Genomic DNA, 21,639 nt, shown 5'->3' on the forward strand with positions numbered 1-21,639 from the left:
TGGGGGGGGGGGGGGGGGAGTAGTTGTAAATCGAAAATTCAGATGGGCCTTTGTTTCTGCAGACTATATTCACGGCTGAGAAAAGAATTAAAAATGCCTTGGAGTTGGGTTTGAACTTCTCATAGGTAGAGAATAGTTCCATCATTTCCATTAACAACATTCAGAGCTTAAAGGCAGAACTTTGACAGAAATCAGAAAAGTGCCTTGGAGTTGGGTTTGAACTTCTCATAGGTAGAGAATAGTTCCATCATTTCCATTAACAACATTCAGAGCTTAAAGGCAGAACTTTGACAGAAATCAGAAAAGAGAGGCTATTTGATGTAAATTAGCAAATAGCAATAGCTTGAGGGGGATAAATTGTATTTTCCACACAGTTGATGTTTTCCTCTTCAATAACTGAGCAGTAAATTGAGGGTGTAAAGTATATTGTCCACATAATTCTATTAATGTGTTTGTCTCCAAACTCTGATGCAGAGACAGAATGAAACACATAATCCAGCGAGAAAATAACATAACTTCAGTCCACAATAAGACAATATCCATATGCATATGATCTGAACTAGGCCAAGAAAAAGCCAAAGTGATGAGATATAACACATTATATACATTTTTGATGATGATATGAATAAAATAAGGGGAAATTGCAGCAGCAGTCCTAACTTTTCACTTTTTTGCAGACTTCACACTAACATTGAATTTGTGCCAAGCCAATGGAGGTCCATAACCTTTGAGAAATTAGTAGCAGATGTCCAAATGGGGTGGGGTGAGGAGGGAGATGAACAGGGAATTGAGTTCTTTTTTTAATTTATTTAGGGGGTGAGATGGGGTAGGGCCGGGCCGGAGGGAGTGGGATGGGGTGAACAATAATTTGTTTTAAATTTTTTTCTCCTTTTAATTTTTAAAATTATTTTATTTATGTTAAAATTATAAAGTTACCATTTTGCCCCTTTTAGATTTGAACCAAATCAATTTTATTCGCAACTAATGGTCTCCATCCATTTGGACCTCTACTGCTAATTTTTCAAAGGTTAGACAAAAACTAAAGGTTAGAGTAAAGCCTGCAAAAAAAAAGTGACAGGTTATAGACCGATGCCGCAATTTTCCCATAAAATATTAAAAAAAATGTTACTATTTTGAAAGGTAGCTTGATTTATGGAATTTGTCGGTCCTACTGTCATTTATACAAAGGGAACACTGAAAATATAGTAGCTCCTCTGCAACTCAACATAATATAATGAGACTTTGAAAAAGCAAGGACATGAAATTTCCTTTCACTATTTCCTTTCATTTTAGTGAAAGAAAAACTTTGCAAGTATACCTTTTTGATTGTCAAAATCAAATGCATGTATCATAAGCCCATTAGGCATCCTTCCTACCTCACCTAGGTCGAAGGCAACATAAAATTTTTCCAATCTAAGAACCTTGAGCTCATTAATTATATTGCTGCACTTAAAATAAGCAATAAATGTACTTGCTAACCAATTGCATTTAAAAATCAGATGTCTTCTTCATGTGAAATCATCACATCTCCATGACTGTAAATCATTCTCTTTCATGCCCTAGCACAATAAAGTATACTTGTGGCCACATCATGGCCAGTTCATACTGAATCCTTATCTAGATTCATAGTTGAAGCAGATAGGTTTCATGTGTTTTCTGGAGTTTGTGTAGATGTTGATGCAAGCTGTTTCAATCAGGAATCAATTACTTCTCAAAGATGCATGAAATTTATTAGGTGGCAACATGTATCAAATTAAAAGTCACCACCAAAATTTAATAATTCATTGGCCAGCTATTTGATATGACATCAAGGTAGGCAGACACTTATTGTGTCGATGACACAAATTATGTACAATGCTGAAAAATATAATTGGACTTTATCAAATGTACCGGGAAACATTTGCCAACCTGGATGCAATAAAGTGTTTGAATTTAATCAGAAGTGCAGAAATTTTTTTACCTACATTAGATGCTAATTTCGTGGCATATCAATCCAACATAGTCAGAGACATGGCTTGGAGATATTATCATGATAGGTCATGTGTAAAGCATGTAGTAGAGTTTAGTTTTGCCTCAAAGGAAATGATGCATAAAGGTAAAGAAACATTTCAGACACCTTATATGGTATCACAGGTAATTACCAAGTTCTAAAAACTACTAATTAAATACAAAAATTATCCGTAAAAATAATCAGCAACACTAATGTAATTTACAAAATGAATGATGAACTTAAACGAAATAATGCTTGTTCCTAAGCTATCTATTGTTAAAGCAGGTGAAGTCAACAAGATTATTCACATTATACTCTATTTTGACAGCCAAATCATCCAAATTCCAAGCTCAGAGTTCAACAACAACAACTGCAATGTACATGTATTACCTCAACACCATCTCCACGATGATAATCCATAGTTAAGGTTTCAGCAGTTCGTTTTCCTTCATCATAGCAACTCCGTACACCTTATTATTGGAAAGAACTCAATCATAAACTTCACGCCAGACTAGCATAACTGAAACAACATATTTCGTGACAGAAAGATATCACTCACCTATTGGATTCACATGTCCCCAATATGTTTCCTTCTGTGGATGCTCAAGTGGGTCACCATAAACCTCACTTGTACTGGTAAGAAGGAATCTTGCTCCAATTCTCTTTGCGAGGCCCAACATATTAAGGGTCCCCATCACGTTTGTCTTGTAATTATGTGTCAAGGATCTCAATAAACAAAATATCCAAGAAAAACAAATGCAGGAGCAACATAAGTCTGTATCTTTGTCTAAATTTCTTCCCAGTTACACAAAAAGAATATTAGAACTGTGTGAATAATCATAAGAGCAGCTTATCATTTTTGCATTCACACACTCAAAAACAGCAACCGTCATTGGCAATTGCACTTGTGCAAGCCTATATATCAGATGTAATTGCATAAAAATTATATTAATTTAAACACTTAAATGCACTATTTGGTATGTGTACATCTGCAAGTTCGTTCTCGGAGACATACAACCATAATACCATATGTATATGTACACATCACACGAGCATGTTTGTAATTGACATTGACATAAATAAAAATTAAACCAACAACTCACTGTTGAGCATCTCCTGTCATGTTCAAACAGGCAAACCATTATGCTACTAATGCGCACATGCACATGCAGATCAAGGCCCTGTTTGAGCCCCATTTTTACTTCATTAAAATGAAAAATATGACCGTTATTCATCACGTCAAGTCACCATTTTTTAATTTCTATATCTTGTGTGGAGGCCATAATGGCTCTATTTTTCATTCTCATTCTACAAATAATGTGGCTCAAACGGGCTCCAAATATATATATATATAGACACACATAAATCCAATGTCACTCTAATAAGTAATAACAAACTGTAACGAGGATATGATAGTCTTGACAGGATTATACTTGTAATGAACTGGAGATGCAGGACAAGCCAAGTGGTAGATCTGATCCACCTCCAACAGAATCGGCTCGACGACATCGTGCCTAATCAGCTCAAATCTCGGGTTCCCAAACAAATGCACTATATTCTCCTTCCTCCCGGTGAAAAAATTATCGATCACAATCACGTCATCACCTCGAGCGATCAGCTTATCCACCAAGTGACTGCCCACAAACCCAGCCCCACCAGTTACTACAATCCTCTTCCTCTTGTTCCGTATCCCCACCGGCACTCTCCCCACCCCATTAGGATACTTACCCTTAAAACTCTGATCATATCCCACCACCCCCTTGCGATCATAAAGGCTAACCGATTCACGATTCCCCGAAAAAATATGGGATCTGGGAATACTGGGTCCGGAAGAAGCTGAGGAGAGGTAGGAAAGGGAAGGTTGGATGACAAAGAAAGTGGACCCAATAAGAATGCCCACAAGAATGAAAAGAAGGCGCTGTTCTTTGAGCAGATAATTGAGAGATCTGCGAAGGGATCTGGAATGTTTCAAGGATTTGGGAGAGTAAGGTGGGGTTTGAGACATGGGGATTTCTTCATCTCTTCTTGTACTGGCCTGCTTATGCAACTGCTTCATGGCTGGATTATGTAAAAGCTTCTACTACAACAACAATAATTTCGTTGTTGCTAGCGAGAAAATTGGTTTAATTCTAGTTATTGAGGTCAGATTTTAACTGAATTTTGGGGTAGAAGACAGAAAAAGAAAGCCAGAAAGGTACTCTGTGGCATTTGGTGAAGTAGTTGTACCGTATGATGCAGATTTGGAAGAGTGCTTCGGTTTGAAGATTTGCACGAAATGGGCTGGATGTGGTCAAAATTTGTTCAAGGCCCAAATTGAATCCATTATAAGGCTCGGAATGGAAGTGGAGTTTCCCATTTAGGCCTATCCGTATAATATACTTTTGTTTGCACGATATTAACAGAAATGCAAGTGGACGAGTGTCAGCCCCTTAAAGGCTTACATGCGCGATGACATGGACACACCTTGCTCTCATGTTAGAATATTGTGGACAAGTGTATTGATGATGCACACTTTGGATATCTGGAGCAAGGCAAATGTGGATTTTCAGCTTGTGGGCACTTTGCTTCAGTTTGGTTGGTGTCAAAGTATTGCAGGTTAGCAGAATTCGGCAAGGCATGGACGGATCCAGCTTACTATTCAGTGTGTTTGATTCCACAAATTCGGGTGTCCAGGTCAAGCACATGTTTGACATGTGTTTTAAGTAGTTTTCATGGTCCATACTAATAGAAAGTATGGGCAGTTGTTGGGAAAGGACATGAAATGTAGTTTCTGCTAGTTTTGGCCAAAGTGGGTAGGTTTATCCCTTTGGCAATTAAGTATGTTAACTGCACACAAATTTTGGCTTATAAATATGGTTGTTCGAGCTGATGAGACACATACTTGTAGTGTTCCTTCGGTGTTTCCTTTGTTTCTTGTATTATTGTGGAGTAATAAATAACTCGGATGATTACCCGTAAAAATTTGTGTTCGTTTCTCTACATTACTGCCTTTATTGTTTTCTTGTGTAAATTGTGCAAACTCGTGGGTTGACTAAGTGAGAACCTCAGTGCCATCACAGGCAAAAATTTGGCTAAGTATTCTCCCTAACTTCATCCTTGTGATAATTGGTATCACAGCCCAGTTGGTGCAGACACTGGGCTTCATTTGCAAGCATGGTTGCAAGTCAGAATCTGAAAGATTGAGTTGCTGCATTGGAGGATTTCGTTAGTGCTCCTATGATTGACAATGCAGTCAATTTGGCTACACAAATCCATGGACATAATGATGTACATACAGAATTGAGGGCACAATTTGAAATGTATGCTAGGGAGTGGACGAAAAATTATCTTCATTCATGAAAGATCTGTTGGATCTTGCTGATAACTTGAAAGCTCGATTCAATGCCCTTGAAAGAGAAATTTTCTTATTGAAATTGGCCCTTAATAGTACTACTGTGCGGGATGCAGTGGGTGTTTCTAAAATTAATGTTCCTGAACCAAAGCTATTCAATGCCACCCATAATGCTAAAGAGTTGGAGAATTTTATGTAGGATATGGAGCAGTACTTCAAAAATGCTTGTATTCCAGAGGATGAGCAGGTAAACATCACTTCTATGTATCTTTCGAGCGATGCAAAGTTGTGGTGGTGGACTCGAGTGAAGGATGACAAAGCTATAAGTCGTTTGCCAGTTGTTACATGGAAAATGTTGTAGAAGGAATAGAAGGATCAGTTCCTACCTTGCAACATAGCTTGGGTTGCAAGAGAGTCTCTTAAAAAGTTGAGGCAGTCGGATAGTGTCCTAGGATACGTGAAGGAATTTAGTAGCCTAATGTTGGATATCCAAAATACGTCCGAGGAGGATAAGCTTTTCAATTTTATATCAGGATTACAAAGTTGGGTGCAAGTGGAATTGCAAAGGCAAGGAGTGAAGGACCTTCCTTCAGCAGTGACTGTAGTGGGCTGTCTTGTTGACTATAAGATGAGTAGCAGTTCATTCATCTGTTCAGAGAAAAGGCAATGACAAGAAGGCTGGCACATCGAAAAATGGGAAAGATGAAGAAGAAAAAGTTCGAAGCTTCTAAATTGCAGGATGGTGATTACTCCCAACTTAAGTTAAAAGGATTCAGCAGTTGCTTCATTTGCAACGGTCCCCATCGTGCAAAGGACTATCTAAAGAGAGAAAAGCTGCATACCTTAAGGCTAGAAGGTAATGATGATAACTCAGATAAGGCCCCATCTAGAGTTATTCCGTTGCAACTCATGAATGCCATTACTACACTAAAGTGTGGCTTGATGTACGTTCAGATTACTGTTGATGGCAAAGAAGTGTTGGCAATGATGAACAAGGGTACTACCAGTAACTTTGTAAGCTCAAAGATTGTTGAGAAACTGGGTTTAAGCATGACTCAGGTGGCTACGAAAATTAAAGCTGTGAATTCTGCAACACAGTTGGTGAAGGGATTTGTTAAAATCACCCTTCGTGTAGGGGAGTGGAAGGGGAAGTGCAATATGATGACCGTTCCCTTGGATGATTTTACTGATTCTTGGTATCGAATTCTTTGTCAAAGCAAAGGCGTCCATGGTACAAAATCTGAATGAGTTGTACATTGCAGATGAGGGGAATCCTTGATTTGTGCCATCAAGGTCTCTTGATAGGAATAAAGGAAGGCAAGCTTAGGATGATATGCAATTTGCAAAACAACTTAAAGCCGAATTGAGGAAAAAAAAGATGACTTTCGCTGCAACCTTGGTGGGAATTAAAGAGGATCAGGTTGTGGAGGTGCCAGATTAGGTTGCAAGTTCTTGGGAAGAATTTGCTGATGTGATGCCCCCAGAACGTCCAAGAAGTCTCCCACCTCGTCGTGCTGTAGATCAAAAATTGAACTTGAACCAGGTGCAAAAGCTCCTGTGCAGGCCCCATATCGAATGTGCTATACGAGTTTTTAGATAATTTTGTGGTGGTATTTTTGGATGATATTGTGGTATATAGTTCGGAGGTAATGTTCTTGGAACATTAGGTTGGTCAAGGAAAGATCATAATGGATGAAAACAAGGTAAAGGCCATTTTGGAGTGGCCTAGCCCATTTAAGTTTCTGAACTACATTCTTCATTTCTTGGGTTAACTAGCTATTCTAAGAAAGTGAACATCTCGACAGACTTGCTGAAAAAGGATCGAAAATAGAGATGGACCGATGAGTGCCAACAAGCTTGTGAGATGTTGAAATAGGCTGTCTCTACTCAGGAGTGCTGCAGTTGCTTGGCTTTGAGAAGCCATTTACGATATACACCAATGCATCTAATCGTGCTATTAGGGGTGTATTGGTATAGGATGACCATCTAATCGCTTAAAAAGTCAGAAACTGAAATAGGCAGAACAACGTTATTCAACTCATAAGAATGAGATGATTGCAGTTGTTCATTGTCTTGAAACCTAGCGCTTGTATTTGTTAGAAACAAAATTCATTGTTCTAACAAATCATGTAACCAATACATACTTTAGGTTGCAAAAGACGTTATCGGCAAAATAAGCTAGATGATAGGAATTCTTGGCTGAGTTTGATTTTGTGTGGGTTCATAAACCAGGCAAGCAGAATCAAGTTGCTGATGCATTTAGTTTGAAATTCGTTGAAGCTTATGTCTTGGTTTTGATGATGGTCGAATATGATTTTCTTAATAGAATCAAATAGTGGGCTGAAAAGGGTGCTGCTTATGCCAAGTTGTCCTAGGAAATCAAAGACGTGTTGGTGAAACTGTATTGAATTGAAGATGGTTTGATCTATACCAAAGGTAATGGACTATATGTGCCTTCATGTGGGGGATTGAGGTAAGAACTGTTGAAGGAAACTCATTATCCAGAATGGGCAGGCCATCCAGGCATCAAAATGATGTTAGATCTGCTCTCGAAATCATATTACTGGCCAAAGATAGGTAAAGAGGTCAAGGCATAAGTGAAATCTTGCTCGGTGTGCCAACAAGATAAAACAAAAATGAAGAAAGAGACAAGTTTGTTCCAGTTTTTGCCAGTTCTAGAACGACCTTGGCAGTCGATTTCTATGGATTTTATCTCAAGTTTCCCAATAGTTGATCGATTTAAATCCATTATGGTGGTGGTGGATAGATTTTCAAAATATTCGATTTTCATTCTTGCTCCGCACGAATGTACAACAAATGTTACTTTTGAATTATTCTTTAAAAACGTTGTGAAGTACTTTGGAATACCCGACGATATTGTGAGTGATCAGGATTCCTGATTTACTTGCAAGTTCTGGACCATGATGTTCAACATGATGTGTTCTTAATTGAAGTTCTCAACAGCAAATCGTCCACAGGCTCTTAATTGAAGTTCTCAACAGCAAATCATCCACAGGCTGATGGTCAGGCAGAAAGGATAAATGCATTGCTGGAAGAGTATCTCAAGCATTATGTGTCGACAAGTCAGAAAAATTAAGTTGCCTTACTTGATACAACTTAGTTTTGCTACAATCTACATCAATCCTCTGCAATGGGTGTGTGTCCGGCTGAGTTGACTATGTGGCACTTGCCTAAGACGCCTTTGGAGATCGTAACACAAGGATGACATAGTGTGAGTCCAGCTACTTTTTGGTTTGTTCAAGATAAGCAGGAAATGATTGAGCAAACTAAGGACAGCCTCGCAAAGGCTGCTTGACGGATAAAGAAATATGCTGATCAAAATAGGAGGGATATGGAGCTTCGGGTTGGAGACAAAGTCATGCTGAAATTAACTCCCCAGATTTGGAAAAAGATCGGCAGCAAGACGGTGCATCGTGGACTGGTTCAAAAGTATGATGGTCCATTTGAAGTTATCAAACATTTTGGAAAGGTAGCATACCTGATTGTTTGAAGGTTTATCCTACCTTCCACTTGAGCTATTTGAAGTTCTTTAATGGAAATTTTATTGGAAAAGATCATTTGCAGGCCAAGATGACTTCTCCTATGATCAGGAAATAGTATGATAAGGAGGTGGCAAAGATTTTGGGTCATCGAACAGTGGGGACAAGCAAGAAAAATAGAAGGACTGATTATCTGGACCAGTGGAAAGGCACTAGCGGGATTGATGTAACCTATGAAAAGGATGTTGATCTGTGGCAGTTTGAGGATAAGATCAAGAAGTATCTTGATTCTCTTCCAACGCCTTGCCCTCATGCCAGAATATTGCAGACAAGTGTGTTGATGATGCACACTTTAGATCTCGGGAGTAAGGCAAATGAGGGTTTTCAGCTTGTGGGCATTTTGCTTAGATTTGACCAGTGTCAAAGTATTGAGGGTTATAAGAATTTAGCAAGGCATGGACGGATCCAGCTTGTTGTTCAGTGTGCTCTAGTCCACAAATTCGTGTGTTCAGGTCGAGCACATGTTTGACGTGTGTTTTGGGCAGTTTTTGTGGTCCATACTAGTGGAAAGTATGGGCAATAGTTGGGAAATGTCATGGAAGGCAATTTCTGACAGTTTTGGCCATAGTGGGTGGGTTTATCCCTTTAATTGTTAAGGGTTTTAACTGCACACGAATTTTAGCTTATAAATATAACGGTTCGAGCTCATGAGACATAGACTTGTGTGTGTTCCCTTTGTTTCTTGTAATATTGTAGAGTAATAAACGAGTTGGGTGATTACCCGTAACAATCTGTGTTCGTTCCTCTAGATTGCTGCCTTTATTGTTTTCTTGTACACACTGTGCACACTCATGGGCTGACTGAGATATAACCTCATTACCGTCATAAGCAAAAATTTGGCTAAGAATTCTCCCAAACTTCGTCCTTGTGATAATGAGGATGAAAAAGAAGATTTGCGTATTCATCTATAAATATTTATTTCATTAAATTCTTTTACCTTCTTATAAAGAGTGATGTTATTTAACATTATGCGGCAATAATTCGATATTAAATAAGAGATAAAATTAAATAATTCGCTTAATTCTACATTTTATTAAGTTTATCACTTAGCGTCATTTGAACTGGTGATGTAATACAGACAGACATAGAAATATATGAAGAAGAATTTGAAAAAGCAAGGATTACCTATCATTGTGGGTTTGATGAATTTAGTAGAGTTAATTGTCCTAATAATCACTTAATTATGTATGCATCTTTAATTGCTCAATGAAATTTAAAATGTCGAATTTCAATTACTAAACTTATTCAAACTTTAGACTTAATTTATTGGCTATTTTAAACCTTTAACGAAATTGGTGATGTGGCTAACCAATGCATGTGGCGCCACGTCACATTGTTACCAAATTGTTATGTAAGAAAACTTTTTTCATTGCTCATTAAACTGTTCAAAACGTTTTCGATTGCTCACTAAATTTTGAGGTGGTTGAATTTTGGTCACTTAACTTATAAAAAATGACGTCGACTTGTTGTTCGGTGTTATGCCAGTGACTAACATCCAATATTTGGATAACTTTAATGGTCAAAACTATACAATTTAAACATCAGTTAGCAATAAAAATACAGACATAAGTTCAGTCGTTACTGAGACAATTAACTCAATCGAGTGTGTAAATGATTCATGACAATAAAAAACTACAAACATAAGTTCAGTGGTTATTGGGACAATTAACTCGATTGAGTATGTGAATAATTCTTGATTTTTTATTTAGGTTATTTAATAATTTGCCTATTAAATTCAGTAATAAATTTTATTTTTTATTATCTGAGTTTTCTATTGGGATTATTTTTTCTTTTCTTGATTTTATCGAATTGATGACATTAATGGTTATTTTTTGCTAGAATTATCAAACAAGAATTTGGATTCAAAACAATGGGGGTTAATTTGCTAGGATTATCAAAACAAGTAAAAAAATTGACAATGCATATTGATGACAATGATTGTAAATATGAAAGAATTATAAAAAAGTTGTGATAAGGTAGATATATAAAAATGGTGCGGATGTATAGATATATAAAAAAAATGGCATGGATAGTTATATGAAAGGATTGAAGGAATCGTGATGAGAAAAATACATAAAATAGTGTGGATGTTTAGTTTTAAAATGAAAGAATTTATTACGGATAATATTAGAATGTACTTTAGATGAAAATAGAAATTTTTAGAAATATATATATATATATATTTATTTATTTATTTATTTATTTATTATTATTTTTTTTGAAAGTTACTTTTTTAAATAATAAATTGAGAAGTAATAGATTCAAAAGGATAAAGTTCAAAATAGAATAATACTAGCACGTGATTTTTAACCAGATGAATAAATTCTGATAATCAATAATGAAATATGATTAAAATATCATTAATTATTTCTGACGTGTGTAAATAGTAAAATGAATTTTGTGAATTAGTAAAATAATATAATAATAGGGGTTTCAAAATTGATATAAATGGTGTAGACTATATCTCTGGAAAAAAAAATAAAAAAAATGGAATCGACCACAGTGGGAGTCGAACCCACGACCTTCTGATCCGAAGTCAGACGCGCTAATCCACTGCGCTATGCGGTCGTACATGTTACGAGGGGCAAATATATTAAATTTGATTATAATCACTGGAGTAATTCATAATTTCAATACCACATGTTTTAGGAAGAGTAAATGTTGATCCCCAACCTTCAAAAACGTAGTTTTGGGCTTCCGATTTATATAACTATATGAAATTGAATTTTATATCATGGAAAATTATTAATTTAGCTATCAAGAAGTCAATTTTTCTTTATAAATCATTTATAGTTAGGTCCAGTCCTTATGTTTTGTGTCTGTATCAATACATTATGTTCCTATTTGATTTCAATTTTTTTTAAAACTCATTTTTAATAAAACAATTTATGGCATTCATATTTTTATTAAATTTTCAATCACACATTACATCAATTTTTATCGAAACTTACTAAAATATTATTTCTAACCAAACCAAATACGGGTTGTATATGTTTAAAATTGGAAACAGAAAATTAATTCTTCGTCAGGGTAAAATTTAAATATTTTAATTTATAAATAAATATAAATGAGAGATGAATATTACTTATAAACTCATTAAAAATGTATAGCAATTAATTTATAGGACCATGCTAGTTGTACACACAAATTTGTACAAAAAATTTTACTTACACTCACAGTGGGGGTAGGAACCACAAGCCAATATTTTTTAAATTCATGTAAGATTCGCTTCTTTTATGAGAGGGTGTTTCGCGCGGGTTCGTCGCTAACAATTAAAAAGGGATCAAACGATTGTGTAAAGGACAAACCTCTTGAGATAAAATCCCAAAAAGAGGTGTTCTTTATTGGCGATGACTTTACAATTGGGAATTAAAAACAGAATGTCTCCAAGGGGCGCAAGCACACGAGTTACTGAAAGAAGTGTTTAAATCTAAGTTAAGAAATTTAAAATTACATGTTCTCTGTTCGAATGTTTTTGATTCGGTCCCTTTACTCTATGTCCTTCCTTCCTTTTATACTCCTTGGATGATTTCTTTGTGATCAACCGCCTAAAAACTGTTGGATCGTTTTATAACTGCCAATTTTCCTCGTAATGGCCAACTTGTTATGGAACTACCTTTTCAAACTGCTGCCATTACTCTTTTTCATTCAACCGTCTTCAATTAAGTTCCTTGAATCGTGGAACGTGATAGAGCTGCTTTAATAATTGCTTTGATAACTACACTTCTTGATAACCACAATACTTTATGTTTGCTAAGATTTTGGGCGACTCGAAGGTTTGGGCGAGAATAGAGTAATAACTCTGGGCGACTGCATGACAGTCCATTCGCTCAGATTCTGGGCGACTTACAAACTAAGGCGATGGTGTTAAAGCGTTCTTGGGCCTCCCTATTTGGGCCTTTATCTTGAATTGTTTGATTGAGCTTCATTTTTTGGGCTATCTAATTTGGGGATCCTCCAATTGGGTTTCATTCTTTGAGCCGTTCAATTTGGGCTGAATTTTTATGTGTCAACAGAGAGAGTAATCCATTTTGTAACAATGCGTTTGTACATATATATTTATCCTAATTTATAAATTTTGTCAAACGGATATCGGCTAATAACCGACCTTTTGAGCTATATAATTGAAATTTAATGAATGGAAAAGAATTGGCTGGTGGGATTAGGAATCAGTCACATTCCTTTGTCGAGGGCAATTTTTGGAATCAGCCCTAAAAGTAAACCATTATCTGTCTTTGTCGTGACTCATCCCACTACACGCCAAAGTTAGTGTCAAAATTCAAAAACAGGTCACACAATGTAAGGAAAAATTGCAATACAGCTCCATATTTATTATTAAATCCTTGTTTGAGCCACATTTTAGAAAAAAATACATTATTCTTGTCAAATTAATGAAAAATGAGTGGTTAAAAAATAAAATAAAAAATTTGATTTGTGTGTAATATTATTTTATTGAAGAATGTGTGGTTAAAATGATATCAAATCACTGTTGAAAAATTTATTTTTTTGAAAATAATGTGGCTCAAACAAGCCCTAAGTTTGTGTGTAAATGCACTCTAATTTTTATTTTTTTCGTATTTTATTTTAGAACATTGCTATATATACATTATTATGTACATTTTAGTTTACACTTTACTACATATCAGTACCTAATTGGACAGTTTAAATTTCAAACAGTTTTTTCATCAAGTTGACAATTGACAACAATACAAGTGTCAACTAAAGTGTCAAAATTCAGTGTACAAATAGCAAATTTCATAATTTCAAGTTTTCAACTTTTTTGAGTGTGTACTATCTTTGACCTCGTTGAATAGTTTCCTTTCATAGTACTGTTGAAAAAAAATTAATTTTAGTTGAATAGATGATCACAACCTTATTCTTAATTAAATAGAAATGTAAGCTAAAAATTCCAAAACAAAAGGGAAAAGGAGTTGCGGAGTGTCACCTACATTTTTAATATCGTCAATGATGGAAAGGGAAAAACTTCCTAGATTAGAAGATGCAACAATGCTTCCTCTAAAAGTGTAGCTTGTACATTGAATGGCTTAGAGAGAGACTCTGTAACCCCCCTTAAAAGGGGATTACAACACCAAAAGTTTAAAGTATTTATATATTGGTCTATATGTTGGTGCTAACGTATATGAAATTTTTATCTAAACATGTCTTGCAAGAGAGGGATTCTTTGAACAGATCGATCTTAAAACTCATATGTTTATTTGAGTATTAATTGAATTGAATTGCTCGTTATAGTTTAATAATTTTAGATATCATAATAAAATTTAATGTTCATCATAAAATGTCAATATTGTTAAGAAAATTAGCTCAATTCCTTATATATTGATCTATAATTCAGTATTTAATCAATGTACGTTTTATCTCTTAACAAGTGCATGCTATAAAGTTAAAAGCTCGAAAATTTGAATATTAAGAAATAAAAGTCAAGACCAATCTTCAACAATACATATAAATTGGGGATGTTCACTACAATTTCTCCTATTAATAATTCGTAATGCATAAACCCCACGAGGGCTCTCATAAAGAAGGTGGGCTTGACTTACAGTTGCTTAGCTTTTCAAGTCAACAAACCTTTTTGCATTCTTTTCACTGATCCAGTCACATCAGATAACAGTAATTATCCCACCTTTCCTTCACTTATTTTCAACAATTTCCACTTGTCTTGACCGATCCAAAATTGAATTTGACCTGCACGTAAACAGCACATTAAAGATCACATTTTTAACAAAGAGTAATTGGCACAAAACGTCCCTATTTTTCATAATTATTGTGAAAAATATTTATATTTTTCATTATTTGATATTTTTACCCCTGTTTCCACATTTCTTGACGCTAAATGTCATTTTCACCAATTTTGGAAAATTTCTCCCTCCATTCAAATAAAACAAAAAGAAAAGAAAGGAAAAAAGAAATAACTAATTGCAATCACATCTCCCAATTTTTAAAAAATTACAAATGGCATGTAGTTTTTGTTCCTTCTTCTTCAAGTGTGTGAAGAATACCATTTGACTCCAAAATTTGGCAAACACTATAACTTCTAAAATTGAACGATTACCCAGTGTTTTAGAGCTTGAATTTGAGTTTCCCCAGGTTGATTCATATGTTGGGGCACATTAAATTCACGAATTGGTGGAGAATTATCCTCTTCGCGCAGTCGCACATTCCGTGAGGTTAAATCCAAAATGTTGCATTTGGCTGATGAATTGAAGTAATAAAATCCATATCCAGCATCGTTTAACCTTCAATTGCATTTGGAGTCATAGAGGGATGCCAATTAAAAGGAGATCAGCCGCGAGTTCGCTGACTCAGAAATTGGCTGTAGATCTCGATTTTTTGGGTTGTTTGCAATAATTGAAACATGTATGGATGCGCCTTTGTGAGCTTGAGCAACCTGTGGATTGTACGGAACATGAGCATCCATGAATTTGGTTGAATTCGTAATAATACCGTGCGTGAAAGGAGATTTTTGGGCAAAGTTTGGCTCGATTTTATTGGGATTTGGGGTTGAAACCTGCGTGGGGATGTTAAGGTTGATGAAGAGATGGTGGTGGTGTTAAAATCCGGTGGCCTTGGTGTCGAAAATTGGATCCCATGGTTGTTGGCACCTATGTTGAAAGTTTGTATATATTTGTGACTGATTTGTAATTTTTTAAAAATTGGGAGCTATGGTTGCAATTAATTATTTGTTGTTTCCTTTCTTTTATTTTTTTTTTATTTGAATGGAGAGTAAAATTGTTCGAAATTGGTGAAAATGACGTTCAACGCCAAGAAAAGTGGAAATAGAGACAAAAATACCAAAAAATGAAAGGTATCATTTTCCACAATAAACATGAAAGGTAAAGACATTTTGTGTCAATTACCCTTTTAACAAACTTTTAAAAAACGTGGTTGAACACAATATCAAAGCTAACAAATGGTTCGTTTTAGTTCAAATAAAAAATATTCATGTAAAAAAAAAAAAAAAAGGAGGAAGGAAGTAAAAGACATGATTAGCAACGACCAATTACGTAGTAACTTACAAGACCAGTCACGTTCCACTTGATTGATTAACTTATCATTGTTAATATCCTAAATAGTATATCTGACAGAGTGATTTTGCTTATTTTTAAGCTTGAATATCCAAAAATAAGTTATTATAAACCACCTTCTTAATTTTTATGGCCTCTCCATTTTCGACCCCATGCCATCGCCTCTCTTTGTCGTGTCCTTTATGACTGATTGTTCATTATTCTCTGTCCCCAAGAAAATTTAGAAGCAAAAACAGCTTTTTATCTCTCAATTTAGTCCATGAATCCTAATAAGTATCTCTGTTCATTGAAGCCCAGGTAAATATTCATCTGTTAATTTTGTGCTGCCTTCTGTTTTCTTCCTGAGGGAACTGTTGATGTCAAGAAACGCCAGTTGTCTCCAGGAACATTCTGGCAGAAGTAGAATTTGTAGATTCTAATCAATATCGCCGTTTTCGGCGATTTTTTATGTCAACAATTATAATGATATTCACAGGATTAAGTAATTCCTCTACGCAATGGATTGGAGAGTTTGACTTTTTGCTTTGTGGGTTGAAAATTTTCAGGCTTGGCGAAAATCATGATTGCTAAATGTTGACTTACAACTTACTGAAGGTCCCAAATGAATCCATTTTATTGCAATGGAAGAATTTTGTACAATTAAACATTTAATTATTTTCTCATAAGTGAAATTCGATCTGGGATTCATTTGAAAAGAGTACATCAGATGGAAGTTCCAGCAAAGAAGCAGATGAAGAAGCAGTTAACAGGGAAAAGAGATGATACTGCATTACATTCAGCAGTAAGAGCAGGGAATTTACAAGCGGTTGTGGAGATTATTACTAATTGTGGGGATGAAGAGTTGAAGGAATTGTTGTCTAAGCAGAATCAATCAGGCGAAACCGCGCTTTATGTTGCCGCAGAAAGTGGTCGGATTGATCTCGTGGAGGAGATGATAAAGTTCTATGATCTTGGATCTGCTGGAATCAAAGCTAAAAATGGTTTCGATGCGTTTCATATCGCTGCCAAACAGCGAGAACTGGGTTAGTTTCTACAACATTCTATTCCGTCCCGCCCCCTCGTTTGAGTCTAATTATACTGTTCATTTATCCAATGATAAATTATTAGGGGAAGCCGTTTCAATATAGAGAGAAGAAGATACAGAGACTCTGAGAGATCTTAATTGAAAAACCTCTTTTTTTCAATTTTAGTGAAAACTTGAAGCAGTGAACGAGTGGATTAGGTTTATTCCACACCAGTTTGAGGCTGTTTTCTTTGTTAAAACCCTTTATTATGATTCCAAAACAAATAATTCAAAGAGCTGGTGATTCTTGAAAGTACTCAGGTCATGTTTGATAATGGAGTACTTCAGAGAGAAAATGTTTAAATATTTGTTCAGAGTTTCATTCTATTTGGTTAACTTCTACATGATGAACTTGGAGATTGGTCAAGAATTCTAACAAAACAGATGTCGGCCGCAGGAGTATTGAAGATCCTAATGGAGGCCATCCCACAACTGTTGGCGACAGTGGATCAATCAAATACGACAGCATTGCACACTGCAGCAGCACAAGGCCACATTGAGGTGGTTGATTTCCTCTTGGAGAATAACAGCAGTCTCGCTACCATAGCGCGGAATAATGGGAAAACAGCTTTGCATTCTTCGGCAAGAAATGGCCATTTTGAGGTGGTGAAGGCCATTTTAAGCAAAGAACAACGCATTGCTACATGGAATGATAAGAAGGGACAGACTGCTCTTCATATGGCTGCTAAAGGGCACAGTACTGAAGTAATTGAAGCACTTGTTGCATCAGATCCTGCTTTAGTTACAATGGTTGATGGAAAGGGCAATACTGCATTGCATATAGCGGCGAGAAAGGGTCGAGCACAGGTATATAATTTCTTCATTAGAAGTATTTTATTGAAAGAATCTAGCTTTCGAGCAAAAGGAAAATAATTCAAGGAGAAAATAACTCTCTCTCAATTGATTCTTGTTTTAATCGTTACAGATTGTCCGGACTCTAGTAAAACACAACGGGACTAATAAAGAAGCCGTCAACAAGTCTGGTGAGACGGCCATTGACACTGCTGAGAAAACCGGACATTCAGATATTGCAACAATTCTTCAAGAATATGGAGTTCAGAGTGCAAAATACATAAAAACACAACCAGCACCAATTGCAGCAAGAGAACTAAAACAAACAGTAAGTGACATAAAACACGAAGTTCATGACCAGCTCGAGCACACACGACAAACTCGAAGACGGATGCGAGGTATAGCCAAAAGGCTTAACAAAATGCATGCAGAAGGGCTTAACAATGCAATTACCTCCACTACAGTTGTTGCAGTTCTTATTGCTACAGTTGCATTTGCCGCCATTTTTACACTTCCGGGCCAGTATGCTGATGACCCTAAAAAAGTTCCCCCAGGATTTTCTCAAGGAGAAGCAAATATTGCTCCAGACATCGAATTCACGATCTTCTTCATATTTGACTCTCTTGCACTCTTTATATCATTAGCGGTTGTTGTAGTGCAGACTTCTGTGGTAGTTGTAGAGAGGAAAGCGAAGAAGCAAATGATGGCTGTCATTAACAAGCTAATGTGGCTGGCTTGCGCGTTCATATCCGCAGCGTTTCTTGCACTGTGCTTCATCATTGTGGGGAAAAATGAGAGATGGTTGGCCATTGGAGTGACCATTATAGGAACTTTGATAATGGCTACCACACTAGGAACATTGTGTTACTGGGTGATCATGCACAGGATTGAGGCTTCCAACTTGAGGAGCCTCCGAAGGTCTGCAAGAAATAGTCGATCACAATCGTGGTCCGTGTCAGTGATGACAGATTCTGAGATTCCTGATGACGAGTATAAGAAACTTTACGCTCTATGATTTAGTTATTCCGGGCTCTCGAGAAAATAGAGTCCAATTCTCTTCTGAGGAGACACAGACTAGATTGTCTGCTTAGTATATATGATTCTCATCTTTTCTGCTTATAGGAGAGGGCCGGTTTTTTGGCCAAGTATTGTAGATAAACTTGCAAGTATTTCAGATTTCAAAATAACTCATCAGATTCCTATAGACGATATTATGATTTTAGCATTTCGAAGTGTTCTAGCATATTAGTTCAAATACTGGTTTCGCAATATTTCTTGAAATAACTGCTGATATGCACACAACATCCAGAAATTGCATTATCCATTCAAGTAGAAAGTTTAAAGTAACTTCTGCTCAAAAGGCAGCCATATAAAAGTGAGTTAAAGCCAATTTTCTGACCTTTTTTCTTCTCTGAAAAGTGTTACTTTTCTTCTCTTTTACTTTCCCAGGTATTATTTTTGGTTAGTCCTAAAGCAAGTATTTCATTGACAATAAAAGACCACAACCAGAGTATTGTCACACTCACAACTTAAGTAGTCGAGACTATCACATGTAACCCAGAACGGTACATTTCGTAAAAGTGAGATGGTTTTAGATCAATATGATTAGAGTGGGAAGAGTACGTATTGGTAAGAATCTTGATGTCTTAGACCTTTTGTTCAAATAAATAAACGTGGTAATAAATCGAATAGATTAGTGAAAAGAAATATTTTCAAGGAAAAGATACACTTGTTGCAGACTTGCAGTAACAGTAACAAATAGAGCCCTATCTTTTGGAGAGATTCTCTAGCATAGGCTTCACTGGACTTCACCAGTGGATTTGCCACTAAAAATAAGCCAACAGCAGAGACAGTTTCAAACTATAATAATTTGATGAATGAAAAACTAGCACAGTAGTTCTTTTTCTTGAATAGGCAATAATTAAACAAACTGGACTTGTCTATACAGAAACAAAGCAAAATCCTTAGCCTAATTCGGGCCGTACAATACAAGATTTCAGCAAGAAATGGACTTTCTTGAAATCTATCCGTTTTTCATACATCAGAATTAATGAAATTCAAATGATGAAAAAAATGAAAAGGAACATTATCTATCTCATTATCGTTAAATCGAGTTACAATGCAAGGTTTTCTTCGACTACACAAGCTCGGATAACATGAGAAAAGTACACGAGCCTAACTCATCACCGTAAAACCAGCTTACATTGCGAGTTTACTTTTCAATTATACCCAAACGACAGTAAAATAATGCTAACATAGAACAAGTGATTTTTCTCGATCCTCATCATCTGCAATCTTGGAATCTGAAAATTTGCAAAATGCAGAATCCCTTGATGCATTTATTGAATCCGGAAGCTGTCGAGATTTCTTGCAGTGAGCAATGGCTGCCTCAATAGAACCCTCATTCTCAGGTGCACTACTGCTCCTCTTGAGTAAATGCAACTCATGAACATTGTTCAAATTATACGAAAAAGACGAAGAAGCAGAGGATGAATTCGAGGAGGATGAAGACAAACACTTTGTTGGAGAATGTCGTTTGATTGCACTTGAAAATGATCTTCTATGAACATTATCCTCAATCCTTTCTTTCTCAATGTTCTCGATTATAGAACCTATTGTTGGATTTTTCTGGGCTACTTTAAAGTACTTATTTGAAAAATTCTCAGTTTTGGGCAAGGTTTCAGCTTCTGAACAAGCAGATTTACTGAATAAAGATTTCAAATAAGCCCTTGAAGCCTTGAGCTTTGTACCCAATATAGAATGCTTGAAAAACTTGAGCCTTTTGGAGGTCCAACTTTTTTTCGGATGACGATTATGATTATTTTTTATGAAACTGCTTAATTCAGTGGACCATTCAAAGAAATATTCATCCGGGTTCAGTTCACAACTCACCCTACATGATTCTGAAGGAGAAATGTTGCATGAGTCCAATGGGGTGTTTGTGTTGGTACAAGGTGCTGTAGAACAAGAACTAACGAATGGGAAGGAACCCTCTTTATTGGTGGCGCCGCCGCCGCTGGAGGTGGTGGAAAGGAGACTTTGCACCATTTGCAGTCGTGGAGGGAGGTGGAGAGGGAGAAGTTTGCCTTTGTAAAACAGTTCATCAGCTGGAGAAGTTGTAGTGTCTTTTTCACTACAAACGGAAGACATTTGAAACTCAAAATCCCTGCTTTTTGGTGAAGAATTTGCAAAGTTTAGGGATGATGAACATAATTCCATGTCTATGTAATCTTCATCTGGGCACTCAAGATTTGTGGCCATTTTTGTGTAAGAACAGATTGTGAATCTTAGTGTGGGTGGATTTGCGTGTGTTAGTGTGTGTTTTGAAGCTGATTGGTTATGGGGAGATGTGTAGAGGAGGAAAATGCTCGGGCAGAGAATCCTTTAAAAGAGAGATGGTTCCAATTCAGAAAAGCATGGAAAAAAATCAGTAAAAATTTCTCTTACTAAGAAGAAAAATAGAAAATAATTTTTAGGCTTTCAAATTACAACTTTGCTCACTGATAAGTAGTGGTGGGCAAAACCAATCAACCCACGAAAATCGACCGATCCGATCGGTTTGGGTCGGTTTTTTGCTATTTTTGGACGGTTTTCGGGATATGGGTTGAGTAATCGGGTCGGGTCGGGTCGGTTTGCGGGTTAACAAGTAAAACCCGACCCAACCCGACCACATTTAAAAAGAAAAAAGAAAAAAAAGAAAATCGACATAATAAAAGGAAAGAAAGGCCAAGCCCCAATTTGTTGCCCTAAAGTTTCTCACTTTCTCCATCTCGTCTTCAATCTTCAAGCCCCAATCTATCTCACTTCATTTTCTCTCAAATAGCCAATGGCGATCGGCGTTTTCCAGTTTCCGGTCATCA

General features: G+C 36.2%; 3 protein-coding genes and 1 non-coding gene across 4 annotated transcripts in view; 1 reads left to right on the forward strand and 3 right to left on the reverse strand.

Annotated features, from left to right (window-relative positions):
* LOC111391766 (UDP-glucuronic acid decarboxylase 1-like) overlaps positions 1–4,236 on the reverse strand; it is a 9,158-nt gene extending 4,922 nt beyond the window's left edge. The window contains exons 1-3 of the mRNA XM_023017008.1: positions 3,402–4,236; positions 2,550–2,697; positions 2,381–2,460 (exon numbers count right to left, since the gene is read on the reverse strand). Coding sequence (XP_022872776.1) covers positions 2,381–2,460; positions 2,550–2,697; positions 3,402–4,046 — 873 coding nt within the window. The 5' untranslated portion in view covers positions 4,047–4,236. The remainder of the gene's footprint in view (positions 1–2,380; positions 2,461–2,549; positions 2,698–3,401) is intronic.
* A 7,139-nt stretch (positions 4,237–11,375) lies between these two features.
* TRNAR-UCG lies at positions 11,376–11,449 on the reverse strand. Its single transcript has one exon. It is a non-coding gene; the product is annotated as a tRNA-Arg (tRNA).
* Positions 11,450–16,019: 4,570 nt separating this feature from the next.
* Positions 16,020–19,004, forward strand: LOC111391738 (ankyrin repeat-containing protein At5g02620-like). Its single transcript, XM_023016988.1, has 4 exons — positions 16,020–16,221; positions 16,470–16,946; positions 17,385–17,794; positions 17,913–19,004. Exons 2-4 carry the CDS (start codon positions 16,631–16,633, stop codon positions 18,792–18,794), a joined length of 1,608 nt encoding a protein of 535 aa, XP_022872756.1. The 5' UTR covers positions 16,020–16,221; positions 16,470–16,630; the 3' UTR covers positions 18,795–19,004.
* An 849-nt stretch (positions 19,005–19,853) lies between these two features.
* Positions 19,854–21,225, reverse strand: LOC111391759 (probable membrane-associated kinase regulator 4). Its single transcript, XM_023017006.1, has one exon. The coding sequence runs from the start codon at positions 21,038–21,040 to the stop codon at positions 20,030–20,032; it is 1,011 nt and encodes a 336-aa protein (XP_022872774.1). The 5' UTR covers positions 21,041–21,225; the 3' UTR covers positions 19,854–20,029.
* Positions 21,226–21,639: the final 414 nt, after the last annotated feature.

Source organism: Olea europaea, unplaced genomic scaffold, assembly GCF_002742605.1.
Source record: "Olea europaea var. sylvestris unplaced genomic scaffold, O_europaea_v1 scaffold83, whole genome shotgun sequence".
NCBI classification, from domain to species: domain Eukaryota; kingdom Viridiplantae; phylum Streptophyta; class Magnoliopsida; order Lamiales; family Oleaceae; genus Olea; species Olea europaea.